Raw genomic sequence first — 15,353 nt, forward strand, 5'->3', positions numbered from 1 at the left:
GTTCTGAGCCACAATAAAAACTCATAAAACAGCAAAACTAGTAATGAAGTGAACAAAGCCCCTTTCTAAATCATAATTCAGAAAAGGTTCAATAATTTAGATACACCTTTGTGCAGATTTTTTCATTTTTAAATATAGTCTCGGTCATTATATCATTGTCTAACGTAGTAAATGGAAATGGTCCTGTGTGCGTATTTTTTTTTTCAATTTCAACGCTTATACATATTTTTTCAAAATGCCTTGTTTTCCACCTGTGTATGCTTTTCGCGGTTTACTTATTTTTGCGCATTTGTTGCGGCCCCCCGCCTCCCCTCTCTCTCTCCTCTCTCCCTCCCTTTATCTCTCTGACTACTGTTTAGTGTCTTTGTCTATTTGTTTGATGTGTGTTGCTTAAGAAAAACTGTAAAACGATTAGGTTCTACGGTAAAATAACATAATGTATGCATATTTTGTTTAGAAAGCCGATAGTGATGCAGGATTTCAAGTTCAAAATTCTCAATTCTGTCTAACATATTCACATTTTGTTAATCAAGTATGCAAGAAAATTTCTATTGTTCTGCGACGGATCATAATTTCCCGTCCATAGGATTTTCTTTTTGTACTAACATACAGGAAGAACATACGCGGTTACAGGCATGTAGCCATAACTTTGAGCTTGGATTCGTTTACCCATTTAGATGACCATTTGCTCTTGGATATTTCGTCCCAGCTCGCAGTATATGAGCGGACATGCCGGTTGAGTCGGAGGGCTTCCAAATACTTTAACTAGATTTCTGGGGTGCATACCCCATAAACATTCTCGCGGTTCGTTTATTATGCTTGCGAAAAATGCAGGAGTTAAGGTCCCCATAAGAAAAAATCCCTCTTAAAACAGTGCACATGAAATAGGGAACGATTAGGCCAAAAAATATTTCATTTCTGGTCGCGATTTCTACCTCGAGAGCAAGCGGGCGGGTGATTTTTATTTATTTTGTTTAATTTGTTTATTTATTTCTAATAATAAAATCTGAATTTCACGTGGAGAAAAATGATTCATTCAATCAGAGGCACTATTGCGACACCAGCCCTCTCTTCTAAGCCAACCCTCTCTGATGAACTAGCCCTCTCAAATAAGCCAGCTCTTTCTGATAAGCCACACCTTTCTAATAAGTCACCCATCTCGAATAAGCCACCCTTCTCTAATAAGCCACCCCTCTCTAATAAGCCACCCTTCTCTAATAAGCCACCCTCTCTAATAAGCCACCCCTCACTAATAAGCCACCCCTTTCTAATAAGCCACCCCTCTCTAATAAAAGTCACCCCTCTCTAATAAGCCACCCTTCTCTAGAGTCACCCCTCTCTAATAAAAGTCACCCCTCTCTAAAAGCCACCCCTCTCTAATAAGTTACCCCTCTCTAATAAGTCACCCCTCCCTAATAAGCCAGCCCCTCTAAAAGCCACCCCTCTCTATTATAAGTCACCCCTCTCTAATAAGTCAGCCCTCTCTAATAAGCCACCCCTCTCTGATGAGCCATCCTCTAATAAGTCACCCCTATCTGATAAGCCACCCCTCTCTAATATGCCACCCCTCTCTAATAAGCCACCCCTCTCTAATAAGCAACCCTCTCTAATGAGCCACACCTCTCAAATAAGCCACCCCTCTCTAATAAGCCACCCCTCTCTAAAAGCCACTCCTCACTAATAGGTCAACCCTCTCTAATAAGCCACCCCTCTCTAAAAGCCACTCCTCACTAATAGGTCAAACCTCTCTAATGAGCCAACCCTCTCTAAAAGCCACTCCTCACTAATAGGTCAACCCTCTCTAATAAGCCACTATATAAATCACTATATTTCCCAAGTGATATGTTTGGAGTTGATATCCAATTTTACACGTGTAAAATTAGATACAATTGGATTGATTTTTTAAGGAATAATCGGAATATTTTTTGTGACTGTAAAGACAGCAATGTAAAACTTGGGCAGCCAAACGAAATGTCCTATATATGAGAAAAAGACCATTACGTTCTCAAGATTTTAAATAAAACGAGTCACAGTCACATTATAAACTGATGTTTTATTTCTTTTGTAAACAATGTTTTTTTTTTAAATCAGCAAATCCCAAACTGATAAATATACAATTAGATGCAAATGTTCGAAATGAAATTAAGCGGGTCAAGGGGGAAGGGTGTCTTTGTTTTTTGGATGGGCGGACATCAGCAAAAAAAAAAAAAAAGACTGTAGCGGATCTATTAAAAATTATACTAAGATTACTAATCCTGGTATTTGACAACAAAATGACCGTGAATTGCACAATTGTTAAATTAGCTAGAAAAAGGGCTATACGTCCCGACTAATCGGATGATGCGGCGAAAAAGAAGCGATTTCCAGCGTATAAGTTCTTCCAAAATTTCAAAATGTATTGGTGCAGATTTGTCAATTCATAGCTTCATCATCCTTTTCATCGTTTTCAAACTGTTCAGGCTTCGTGCAATAAAGTCGAAAATAAAAATAGCCGACATAGATGACACGCCGCAGATGCTTTTTCTTAGTAAGCATTTTGTAACTTCCCTCGTCTTATCTATAACATAAGATATGACCTTTTAAAGATCTTCCAAGCCTTGTGCTCTGCTTGAAAAGGTATTTCATAGTGAAATATTGCACTAGTGAAGATCTCAAAACTTGCTGACATTTGTTACGTTTGCTGACATTTGTTACATTTGCTGACATTTGTTACATTTGCTGATATTTGTTACATGAAAATAGACGTAGCCATACTCCACACCCCATTGTCATTTTGGAACGAGTTTGTCTTTCCTGATCACACATCATATTACGCTGCCGAAATCTTTAAACGTGATTATAGTAAAAGATTCGATGGTATAAAACTGACTATTTTTTTCAACATTCCCAGTACGTGCTAATGGTTTACAAAAACGATATCCCCGTATTTTTAAGGCCACAAGCGTCCAAAATAGCTTAATCCAAAAAATATAGGGTTATAAACATTTCGTTGTATTGCTGTCTTTGTTGAAATAACATGCAGTTTCTAGCCGTGAGGCGACTCAATAGTCTCCTAGCGCGTTCTTCCAGGAGCTTCAACATTATTCTTTAACAGTACCTACTGCTTATTCTACCTAAATAATATTGAATAGTACGGTAACTACAGAAATGTGACACATTATTCCATGCTGAGGCCAGGAGGGAATACACCTTTTCATAGACTAGGTAATTAGTTGTCGTAGAAGGCAGTTAATAACATTAACTGCTATCCCTTAGAGTTTAGGGACCACGCCCTTTCTCTGCCGCATAGGTGTCAAAACTTATATTGGCCACACGTAGGATAGAATCCTGCTAGGGAGACCCCTATTCATCCCCCCCCCCCTTATGAGACAGGTTTGGCTTATTAGAGAGGGATGGCTCAACAGAGAGGGGTGGCTTATAAGAAAGGGGTGGCTTATTAGAAAGGGATGGCTTATTAGGGAGGGCTGGCTTATTAGAGAGGGATGGCTTATTAGAGAGGGGTGGCTTATTAGAGAGGGGTTGCTTATTAGAGAGGGGTGGCTTATTAGAGATGGGTGATTTATTAGAGAGGGCTGGTTTATTGGAGATGGGTGATTTATCAGAGAGGGCTGGCTTATTAAAGGGGTGACTTGTTAGATAGTGATGGCTTATTAGAGGGGTGACTTATTGGAGAGGACTGGCTTGTTTCATAAGGTTGGCTTAATAGAGAGGGTGGCTTATTAAATAATGCACTCTATGCAGCCTAACAGAAGGTGCACACTGGTATGTAAATAATGTAATACTAGAAATTTTGCCAAGTGGTGGGTAAATAGAGTCGTGGCTTGCTAGAAAGGGATTGCTTATCAGAGGGGCAGCTTATTAGAGAGCTATGTTTTTTTTTAAAGATGGCTTATTAAAGAGGGTTGGCAGAAAGGAAGGGCAGATCATTGAGAGGGGGGGCATATTATAGAGGGGGGATTAAAGGGCAGCATTTTACAGTAGGGGAATGTTGATTTGGTTAGTGAACAGCTGCTTTAGGAATATGTTTCATTGCCATTCAGAGACAATGGAGTCATCAAGGAAACATGTGATTTATTGGAAGATTATGCAAATAAATAGTTACATAACTACAGCAGAACATTATAAGCTATGATGTGACAAAGGTTGCTTCAGTAATCAAATTTGGAAATCCATCATGCCTGCTGAATAGATGGACAAAGGTAGTATAAGTCAAGTGTAACATACAAGTGAAAATCTCCTAGAGCTTGAAATAAAACAATGTAAAACATGTGAATTCTTCATGATCTCGATGTTATTTGTGAACCAATAATCTGAAACTTAGGCTCACACTGTCTTTATATGTGTCCTTAATTCCAATGGCACAGTTGAATTCAAAACTGGACTATTTGCTTGGTGCCGCCTAAAGCTAAAGATGAGCTAAAGATGACAAAATCTCTGGTTCAATTTTGTTAACCTTGGCACCTTTGACATTGAATAACAAAATTTGACACTGCCTGAAATAAATAAAAATGGAATTCCTCTGCAGTATTTGTCAAGGGCAATAACCAACTGTGATGTGTGGACAACTGCAGTGCAATGACTTGGTCAGGATGAGATAATCAAGGTGGTGAAGCCCCTGTGACAAAGAAAAATCATTGTAACCTTGTATTACATATTACAATTGAGTCAAGAGAACATGTTGAAGATGTTAGAAATTCATCTTAAAAACACTATCTGGGCAAATGAGGAGTAGCAATGTCAGATGAACGTATAAGAAGTAGCCAAAGACAAAGTTAAAAAAAAAACATGTTAAAAAACTTTTACACTAAATGAAGACCCAGTTTCTGAAGCTGAGGCTAATTTATTTACTGTTAAAGGTGATTAAGTGCCATTGTTACTCAGATTACATAGAAATAACAAATTATGAATTACCCCATTAATGTACTTTTGCGCAAATTTTTGGAAAAAACAGACCAAAAACAGAAACCTTCCCCCTATTTAAAGTCCCACACTATCAGTCAAGTTCAGCTACTGCTGATCAAGCAGTATGCCTTGAAGTTTCCAACAATGCACTGAGGTGTCTTTTCAGTCTGGGGATGGTGGCAGTCTGTTGCTGACAACAGTTTTGCTTGTAATTTGCTTAAAAATTACAACTTTTTTACATCAGGATTATAAAATTATAATTTATTTACATAAATAAAAAAATAAGTGAAATATAAAATACAAGTGCATAATGTCTTCAAAGTAACAAATCCCCCTGTTAACATAGTAGTAGATAGATTGCTAAGCCAGCAATAAAAACATAAATACGCTCTATAGCAAGTTCTCTATAGCTAATTTGGCGTTTCAACAATAATCCAGGAAAACAATGAAAACAAAGTTGCAACTTAGGGAATATTAATCACTAAGTAGTAAGCACTTATTTCTAACTACACTCCCCACTAATTCTCTATTGACTAATTCTCCCCACTCATTCTCTAATTCTCTATTGCCCCTTGAAACTTTAATTACTATGAGATTTAGGGGGTTCAAATAGAGGGTGCTGATTGGTCGAGGTGTCAGTGATCATTTTCTAATAGTTATTAGTATAAATATGAAATTTAATGGATTGTTTAAGCAAGGATTTGATAAGGTGCAAAGGATTGGCAGGCACACAAACAGCATTTGCAGCATTTGGCAGTCATAGATAGCTATGGAAAAAGTCTAACATGACAACTGTTCAAAATCAAATACCAACTTTTTGGTGGTCAATGGTGATGACACGCCTGATAGAGAAGCATTCTAACGACTGTTGATTTCTTTTTATCTCATTAAAAATTTCAACCCAGGCTGAGTTTTCAGCACAGTCGGGGGTCCAACCAGGTATTCCTAAAATGCTTGTAAAATTGCTTTTTCTATTATATGAGCGAGATTTCCAGCCTGGGCTGCTCACCCGTGCTAGGATTTTCACCCCACGCTCCAGTAGTGGATGGAATATCTCCATGTAATCACATAAATAAAGAACACTCTTTTTTTATAAGGACCTTTTTTTATATGAACGACCAGCGTTTCACCAAATTTTAAGAACTGCTAAAAACATGCCGAGGTGCTGTGAATAGTTTTAACTGTTCAAAAACGAATTTAGTACAGGCTGAAGCTAGCTACTAATATGAAAAACATTTTCAGTCGCCTGGCCATACTAAAGCTTCAGCCAGGGTTGATATTCGTAATGTAAACAGACCCTTAGAAAAGGCAAATCTGAGGATATGCCAATTCACCGTATTGATTTTTATGAGGCAGAGAAAGATCAAATCAGGTTACTTAAGGGACTGTGTGATAATTGTAAGCTTATAGCTGCAATCTTACTGTACAACTTAGCCCAACTTAGATAGTGGAACTGATTGATTATCAATTGGATGTTTTACTCGCATTGCGTTCACTTGTTTATCAGTAGTAGCCTTTAAATATATTTCCTGTGAACTACTTGACCTGCTTAATTGTGGATATCTCCCCTAGCGAAGGACGGTACGAAAGTAAAGACTCGGTTTTTCGAGAAGTGAGGGAGCGTGACTCACCTCTTAATGGCTTGTCCCCGTCTTAGGACGGACTCCAGTAAGGGAAGATAACATGGCTTTTGCTAAATCCTTTTCTCTTGGGTGTTTCTCTGCTTTTTGAGTGTTTTTCTGCTTTATCAATTCCTCAGAAATCAGTTATATTATCAACAAACGACCGTTCTGCCATACCAAACTCGATCCCAGGGAAGAAGAGGGAAGACTGTTCTGCCACTCGATCTCAGTGTCACACGTGTGGCATTCTAACAAGGTCTATGATTGGACACATGTAGTCCTATCTGATTGGTTATAGACACTTTTACCACTTTTACCTTTTCAGGCAGAATGTGATACAACACATCAGCTGAACCAGTGCGTTTTTATGTATTAGTAACGCAGGGCTTGATACAAATTCTTCAGACTTTTTATCTTTGATGGGACTCAAAAGAGTTTTTCTGTTTGGCGCAGTTTTGGCATTTTTGTGGTACGGGCACCATCGATGGTTCAAAGAAAAGGAGAAATTCCCTATCCAAGAAACAGCGAATACTCAGGAAAGAATACCAATAGAACACGACGAGAGGTTGGTGTGAGGGCGAGTGAAAAGAGACTAAGGCGCATATACGAGGGAACCTAAACATCACAAGGTATCAGTATATCTAAAATATACTTTTTATTAAGTTTTGACAGGCTTTTTTATTTGATGCTATTTGGTATTTTTGTTGACCGGAATTTTAATTTTAAAAAATGAAATGAACCTTTTAAAACAGTTAATTGGATATTTTTTTTGTTCTACTTAGTCTTGGGATTTTTCAAGAACGTTTTTTTTGTTTCAATTCTATCTGGTTCTTACGGTAAAATCAGCAACAAATAAATTCAAGGTGGGAAGTATGTACTGTATTTAAGAAACAACAACAACACAGACTCCACTGTCAGGTCAGAATATTTTTGAAAGTTTTACGATTTTATTTCCAATTTCAATATGGCCAAAACCGTCACGGTTATGCATCCTTGAACTACACAATAAATGCTGCACGCTTTACGAGTTTCACAAATCGGAAACCACGTTTCACGATAAACTGACGACAAAGATCAATCTTTACTCGGAAACCACGATTCACGATTTTTAAAGAGCATAGATCCCGATTCACGCTGATCAAATCTCGCCATTCACGAATCACGGCGAAGGTAGCATTCACGGATCACCGTTTTCAATTTGTCCTTTTCGCGATTCATGGTAAACAAAAAAGGCCGTTCACGGATCAGGAAAATAACCCTTACCGCGCCTGATTGATATGAGATTGCAACAAACATGGTCTTGACAACTACCCTTTCTTTTTCTAAAAATACACTCTAGATGTGAATTGCTTGAATCTGATCAATATTATCTCTGGTGCTAGTGATGCATTATGGGAAGGTTGAGTAGACCTTGAATCTGACCAGTATTATCTCTGGTGCTAGCGATGCATTATGGGAAGGTTGAGTAGACCTCACGTCCTGAAAGTATCTTGCGCAGGCCCCTAGATTTGACGCATGCAGACCGATGGGTCCGATAGGTCAAATAGGTTTTTTTGCAGTGCTAAATAATAATCAATTAGTGCAAGTAGTACGTTAACTTGGAGCAGGGTTTTAATTATCTTACAATCTTTACCATAGTCGCTTATGATAATCAGGGGATTCCCCGGCGCGGTGTGGTTTAAGACATTCTTTTTCTTACAGAAACTTAAAAATGACAAAGCAAAGATGCAAGCCTTAGAGAGCATTCGACGTCATCGACATAATATATTAAAGGATGTAGATATAGCACAAGCAACGATGCGAGCCTTAGAGAGCATTCGACGTCATCGACATAATATATTAAAGGATGTAGATATAGCACAAGCAACGATGCGAGCCTTAGAGAGCATTCGACGTCATCGACATAATATATGGAAGGATGTAGATATAGCACAAGCAACGATGCGAGCCTTAGAGAGCATTCAACGTAATCGACATAATACATAGAACGATGTAGATTTTTTAATAGCATACATAGCACCTTGATTGAAAAACAATTAAAAATTAAACAAACCGGATACAGTAAAAACCCGCGTACAAAACAAGTGGATTAAGAGCACCCAGGCCTGGTTTTATGAAATAAAATACCATTTATATAAGAACACATTTAGCCTGAAAAATGAAAGTTCTTATATTGAAAAATACCAAATATCCATGCACTGCTTTCCATTGCTTACAATGAATGGGGGGAGGGTGATAAAAAACAGAGAAAATCAAAAGCAGTCAGTAGAATACAAATGTCCATGGCAACAGAGTGTTGAACTCACCTTGCATCAGCACAAAGAACTGAGATGTGTGTCAGCCTTTACCCATCCCGTCCCCTCTTAGGTACACTCGGACACATACCTTGTAGCCCTATTACGTCATCTATTCTGTTCCTTAAACAGCACTTGTCAGCCACCGTTGTTGTTATTTGATCTCGGATATAATGTGCTAAAACTTGAATTTAAGACTTTATTTGACAATTTCAATTTAGCTTCCCCAAATCAGCCGATGGAAATGGATGCTTTTTTATTGTACTTTGCTAGGATGACAAAATGGCGGCTTACAGAGGCTGTTTAAGAAAAAAGTCCTTCAATTCTTACATTACCACAAATTCTCGAATTTCCATGTCTAAGGAGAGGCGCTTTTTATAGCCACACAAATGCAAGAAGCAACTCCGCTCAAATCTGAACCAAGGATCAAACTAGACATAGTGCTGGTCCCCAAGGCCCTACAGAGTGCATTTCTTCCACTCAGGCTCCCCTTGAAATTCTTAAAATACCTTGCTTATAAACTTGATCTACAGTACCACTGGCATATACCCTGGGTATCAGTGGCTACAAAAAATGCTGTGTTTTGAAACATATCATGGGATAATTAGCTAAGTCTAGAAATTGGTTGTAGCTTTCAAACCAGCAGATGACTGCAACAAATTGTATGCGTTGACCACTTTTCCAGATGATGAGCTTTGGTAAATTGGAGTTTATTTACAAACTTGTGAACTAAACTCCAACATGCCAAAGACTCATATCTTGAAAAGAGCCAATGATAGTATAGACTATGGTATAGAATAACAACAGTTGACGTTGTGATGAAGCAATTTATTATTGTACAAATGATGACATTTGCTTCCTAGAACTGGATCATTTGGCCCTAAAAGGAAAACATATGAGCAGGTTAGAGGTTAAATAGAACAATTCATACAGAGATGCAACAACTTATACAAAAAGGCTACAATGTATACAAAAATGCAACAATTTATACAAACGGGTTACCACCAATCACACCACTAAGTGGCTGTCCTAGATTAAGTCCCTAATGCCAAACTACAAATATTGTACTTCTTGTCAATAAAAATGTTGGTGTCAAGCACCTAACAGGCAGCAAACTTTTTTTAGCACAATTATTAGAAGGGGTTTTTAATTTAACTCATGATCGTCTAAACATAAAAAAAATTATTGATATGCTGTGAAGTGAGGTGGGCAAAATGAGTGTAACTTTGTACCAGAAAGACGAACTAAAACTCTACGAGTTTGAGCTTCAATCAGAAAACAGGAAAGCAGGCAAGTGTCAGAGGGAAGTCATTGTCAAATCGCCAAACAAATTCAAACCATTATGACAAATATTTTTAAGTTCATTTTGAACTCTAAAACCTATGTAACCCATAACCAAGCCAAAAATATTTAAGACAGGAAAGTTTTTAAACAGCCTGCTTAGTTTCTGATAAGAAAAATGAACAATAATATTTTCTAAATACCAATAATCAATAATAAATTAATATATATTATTCAGAATAATGTACAACAATAATTACACTAATAATCTTATTTGCTATTTTGATAATTCAAGTTGACAACAAACCTTGCGTTTCTTGTCTCCTCCAAGTTCAAAGTGCTTGCATCTCTTGAGGGGCATCTGTTTCCTGTACTTGCACTGTGTGCATTCCATACGAAGCACTATTTTCTTTGTGGTCTTGGCCTACAACACAATGAATCATTGAGAAGTGATTACCTTATTACACTTAATTTTTGCGACATAAAAATTTAACAACTTTGCTACCTTTTTCGCAATTTCACGATTTCGCTATTTCAGCAAAATTAAAATGATGCGAAAATAAAGTGTTCTTAGGTACCCCTAAAGTATAACAAATAAATAAATACATCTGGAAATACATCAGGCAGCCACCATATGACTCATGTCTGGCCAATGAACACAGCCTAGAGCGAAAATACTAACCCAGGGAAAACCCTCGGAGCAAGGGTGAGAACCAAAAAACTCACAAAACTGGAATCTAACCCTAGAACCCAGTGGTGAGAGGAACAGGCACTAGGGAACATCGCTTTGACAACAGTACCAGCTACGTTCTCCCAGTTTTCAATTCTGTATACATTACAGAGTGATAAAAAATAAAATAAATAATTTGGAGTAGCTAATCACTCTCATTGCAGCTGGGAAGCTGAATTACTAGAGCGCAGATTCACACGTAGTCCAGTTGAAGGCATGGGAATGCGCCTTAGGCAGCCGCCATACAACTCATGTATGACCCAGATCACAGCTAAGATCGAAATTGTTGGTTTTGTGAAGGGATGAAAACCGACAAACCCGGAGAAAAACCCTTAGAGCAAAGGCAAGACCAACTAACTAAACTCACATATGATCTTGATTGCTAGCTTGTTGCAAAATACGAGTGAAAACACTTTCTTAGAAGGTTACTTATGGTGACATGCAATCAAAATGTTTACATTTAAGCATTAGACAGGATGAAGATGTTGCACCAGACATTGAAGTATTTCGAGAAGTAATAATGAAATAGCACACTTTTCCCCTCTACTATTATAATGCAATTTATAGCATTATGACAACCAAAATGTGCCATCATAATCGAATAATTGGAAAAGAAACGCATCAAAACACCAACATTTAGCTAAGGGACAACTCACGTGCGAATTGAAAACAAGAAAATATTTCAAATGGCTACATCAAATGTCTTTTTCTTCTTTGTAACAATTAATTATACACCTAACGGAATCACATAAATACTACTGGAGTATCGAAAAATTGAAAAGGCGGAGAAATATTATCATTTTAACAAGTTTATATCTTTTACCTTTTTGTGGAAGACAGGTTTCGTTTGACCACCGAATCCAGACTGCTTTCTGTCGTAACGCCTTTTTCCTGTGGTAATACAGCAAATATTGCATATAGAGATCAGCAAAAATATACAATCATACATCTTAGCGGTGATTATCTAACAGAACTTTACCTTGGGCGAAAAGACTAGCTTTACCCGTCTTGTACTGGGTTACTTTGTGCAGAGTATGTCTCCTGCACTTTTTGCCCTTGCAAAAAGTCTTTCTCTGCTTCGGAACGTTCACCTATTACACAAGAAAAAATGCTAAATGAATAGTCAGGAAATCAATTTATTAATAGAGATTAGAATTTAGGTGTAATAACGAGCGATGGACCAAGATTTTGAAGGTTTCTCGTAACAATCTAAACCCACCATTTTGTTCTTGAAGGAGAAGCGAAGGGAAGAGAACGAATTGTCGGCGCCAGGTCCCTCCAATGCTCGACCAGAATGGAAGCGAGGTCACCTACCACAGGGCTTCCGTTGATTGCCATTTTAAATATGTAACAAATATAAAATGGTGAATTAAAAAAAGAAAAGAAAAAACGGTATCCTAAAGAGTTCTTGAATAAGCACCAGAGCCTCTCTATTCTGTTGTAAAGCAGCCTTGTCTCTAGCTTTTCTTTTATTTTAATGATTTCATTAGATTTTTAATTTAATTTATAAAATCAAACAGTAAAGTCAAAAGAATATAAGACTCCTAAATTACATCGCACCACAGTCCAAAATTGATTTTGTGTAAGACACTAGATATTTCCCACGCAACTTTGCGTGACAGACTAAAAAATTGTGGCGTGACTAAAAACAGATTATGTGTTCCGGAACCAGTCCTCCGCGGTCATGACCATTCGATCGTTTGAAAGTTTTGGTTATGTCGCCGTTTCCATTGTCCCGTGAAATTCTATTTCTAAACTAAATCCACCACAAACCATGAAACCAAAGGAAGAACAAAAGGCGACAATGAATTCTGACATCTACTGTGGGGAAATGTTACAAAGAATGAACGGCTATAGGGTCGCGCATAGTCTATGTGACGTGGACTTGATGGTTGAAGGGCTAACGTTTTCGGCGCATCGTTTGGTTCTAGCGGCTGGAAGCCCATTTTTCCACGGACTCTTCACCACGGAGATGAAAGAAAAACAAGAAAACAAGATCGTGCTAAAGCAGGTTAAAGCCTCTGTTATGGAAAATGTCTTAGAGTATTTATACACCGGGAAAACCTCGTTGAATCCAGAGAACGCAGAAGATCTCGTCGTTTCAGCGAGCTATTTTCTTATTGAGGGGTTGAAGGAGAAAGCCAGTAATTTCATTCGATCGAGTTTGAATGTCGATAATTGTATCCAGGTTCGAGAATTTGCTGAGAAACACGACTGTAAAAGCTTGAGCTTAGCTGCGAGAGTGTTCATCGGACAGCATTTCGGAGAGATAATCAACGGTGAAGAATTTCTAGGTCTAGAGTTTGAAAAAATAGAGGAATTTATTGCTAGTGAAAACACTGTTGTCCCGAAAGAGGAGAGAATTTATGAAGCGGTTACAAAATGGGTCAGGAAAGCTCCAGCCATACGAAAGAAGTACTTTAAAAAACTATTTCATCATGTTCGATTGTCCCTTTTATCCCGGAAATTCCTAAATGTGACTATTTTACAAGACGAGTTGGTTACTAGTAATGTTGCTTGCATGCAGTTTGTCTTGCAAAGCATGAGTAATGTCCAGTCTTTGCCACCAATACAAAAGCCCAGGAAATGTCTGGACTCATGTGTAGATGCTGTCGTCATCAGTGGTGGTTTTGATGATGACAACCTGCCAACCGCATCCACAATATGCTTTATTCCTGAGATGAATAACACATGGTATGAGCTAACACCACTATCAATAGCCAAATATGGAAGTGCCGCGGCCTATTGCGATGGTTTTTTGTACTCCGTCGGAGGATGGGAAGTGCAAGCTAGCCAGGGACCTATTGAAGAAGATGTGCCTACTACCTCCGTTGAAAGGTATGATCCTACCACGAACACTTGGCTTAGCGTAGCTCCACTAAAACATGCAGAGAAGTTTGTCTCTGTTATTTCTCTGGATGGCCACCTGTATTGTCTGGGGCGGAGCAAGTCAATGTATCGCTACACTCCAGCCAAAAACACTTGGGAATACATCACAGGTGCCCCTGAAGAACTTCATGGCGCATGTGTGGTGGCTGACACCAGTAACATTTACGTCATTGGTGGACTTGACCAGAACAACATGGTCACAAGTAGTTGTTGGAAATATGACCCAGAAGTTGAGCGCTGGTCTTTGCTATCAAGTATGAGCACCAAGCGGTACCTTGCAGCTGGTACAGTCAAAGGAAGGGAAATATTTATTGTGGGAGGACTTAATGAGTATGGTAGTACACAGGCACTCAATAGTGTTGAAGTCTATTACATAGATACGGATGAGTGGAGCTGTGGTTTCTCATACCTACAGTTCCCACGCTACTCTGCTGGTGTGACATGTATCTGGGATAAGGTTCTTGTATTTGGGGGTGAACATGAGGGAGAAACACAGAACAGCATTGAGTGGTATAATAAGATAGAGCGGCGGTGGGAATTGTGTCCTAAAATGCCTTGTAGAAGCAATTTCTGTTGTAACTGGTTGCGGATCCCGAAGAATTTACTGGAAGTAGTTGAGGAGCTAGAATTTTGATTACCCAACAGAGATAATGTTTTCTCGTTTACTGCTTGCTGCATCAAGATGGCAGCATCCTGGACAGAAATAAGCTACCATTATTATATTACAGTTATTTCTTTAGGCATTTAATTATTTCTTTAGGCACCCTAGTTAGAACCATTTGCACCCCTTTGAAAAGCTTGTTTGAGATTGACAAAATTGGTTATCATCAGGTATCTCATTTTGTTCCTTTTGATTCCTAGTGTCTTATAGTAGTATAAATGTATAGTATAGAATAATAGTTTATTGTGGGAAACTCCATTTGGTAATTGGACAGAATATTAAATGCATATAAAGATCTTATTATAGGAAAGAAACTTATTTGAAGCTCAATAAGTTGTTTTAAAAAAAATGTTTAATTTTAGTAATTTATTACAGATAGTGGTTTCCATAAACTGGTGAAATCACACAGTTGATGGACCAGATGATACTGTATATCCTAATTTATTTACTTTTTTCTTTACTGTTGTCAAGGTTTATAAAAAATAAACTTAATTAATATAATAATTATTTATGTATGTTTTAGCAGTATGATAATAATGCCGTCTATTTAAACCAGTAGTATTGCAGTGTGTTTTTAAAAATGTGGTAATTATAATATGTGTTGGTAGTGATATACAGTATATTATTTTAGTAAGCTGTGAGTATTTCCACTTTGTTGTGTATGGTAAAAAGTGCAAAGTTTTTAGTGAACAAAAAGAAGCATAAAGAATAAATAAAGCATTTTATGTTAGTTATGTGAGCTTTCTTGTCCAAGATTCAGGCCCGTAGACAGGGAAAGTGGTAGGTTTTGGTTGAAAGAGGTGGAAGAACTATCCCACAATTGGAATGTCCACTCAAATAAAAGGAAATTAGGGAACCCTGCAAGCGGGGAGTTAATACCTGTTGAGAGAGTTGATAGAAAGAATGGTTCATTTATCCCCCTCTCCTAACCCTAGCTATTAGCTTGAGATTGGAGACTTCCATGTTCAAAAAAG

At 37.9% G+C, this 15,353-nt stretch overlaps 2 protein-coding genes and 2 long non-coding RNA genes across 4 annotated transcripts; 2 read left to right on the plus strand and 2 right to left on the minus strand.

Moving 5' to 3' along the window:
• Positions 1-4,054: 4,054 nt before the first annotated feature.
• On the minus strand, positions 4,055-6,898 carry LOC125560775. Its single transcript, XR_007306858.1, has 2 exons — positions 6,534-6,898; positions 4,055-4,615 (listed from the first exon to the last, which is right to left on the minus strand). It is a non-coding gene; the product is annotated as an uncharacterized LOC125560775 (long non-coding RNA).
• LOC125560776 lies at positions 6,769-9,933 on the plus strand. The gene is made up of 2 exons (XR_007306859.1): positions 6,769-7,153; positions 8,226-9,933. It is a non-coding gene; the product is annotated as an uncharacterized LOC125560776 (long non-coding RNA).
• LOC5510025 (60S ribosomal protein L42-A) lies at positions 9,632-12,174 on the minus strand. The gene is made up of 5 exons (XM_001630427.3): positions 12,049-12,174; positions 11,809-11,920; positions 11,653-11,720; positions 10,407-10,523; positions 9,632-9,698 (listed from the first exon to the last, which is right to left on the minus strand). The coding sequence occupies exons 1-5, from the start codon at positions 12,049-12,051 to the stop codon at positions 9,678-9,680; spliced, it is 321 nt and encodes a 106-aa protein (XP_001630477.1). The 5' UTR covers positions 12,052-12,174; the 3' UTR covers positions 9,632-9,677.
• A 328-nt stretch (positions 12,175-12,502) lies between these two features.
• Positions 12,503-15,109, plus strand: LOC5510024 (kelch-like protein 20). Its single transcript, XM_001630454.3, has one exon. It carries the CDS (start codon positions 12,604-12,606, stop codon positions 14,350-14,352), a length of 1,749 nt encoding a protein of 582 aa, XP_001630504.2. The 5' UTR covers positions 12,503-12,603; the 3' UTR covers positions 14,353-15,109.
• Positions 15,110-15,353: the final 244 nt, after the last annotated feature.

Source organism: Nematostella vectensis, chromosome 15 (assembly GCF_932526225.1).
Source record: "Nematostella vectensis chromosome 15, jaNemVect1.1, whole genome shotgun sequence".
Taxonomy (NCBI): Eukaryota; Metazoa; Cnidaria; class Anthozoa; order Actiniaria; family Edwardsiidae; genus Nematostella; species Nematostella vectensis.

Bases quoted from the DNA above. Each gene is read 5' to 3' on its own strand.
- LOC5510025 (XM_001630427.3), bottom strand. The intron at 10,524-11,652 runs GTAAAAGATATA...ATTGTGTTGTAG, and splicing joins AACCTGTCTTCCACAAAAAG to GCCAAGACCACAAAGAAAAT. The intron at 9,699-10,406 runs GTTTGTTGTCAA...TTTTCCTTTTAG, and splicing joins GAGGAGACAAGAAACGCAAG to GGCCAAATGATCCAGTTCTA.
- LOC5510024 (XM_001630454.3), top strand. From the start codon at position 12,604: ATGAAACCAAAGGAAGAACAAAAGGCGACAATGAATTCTGACATCTAC.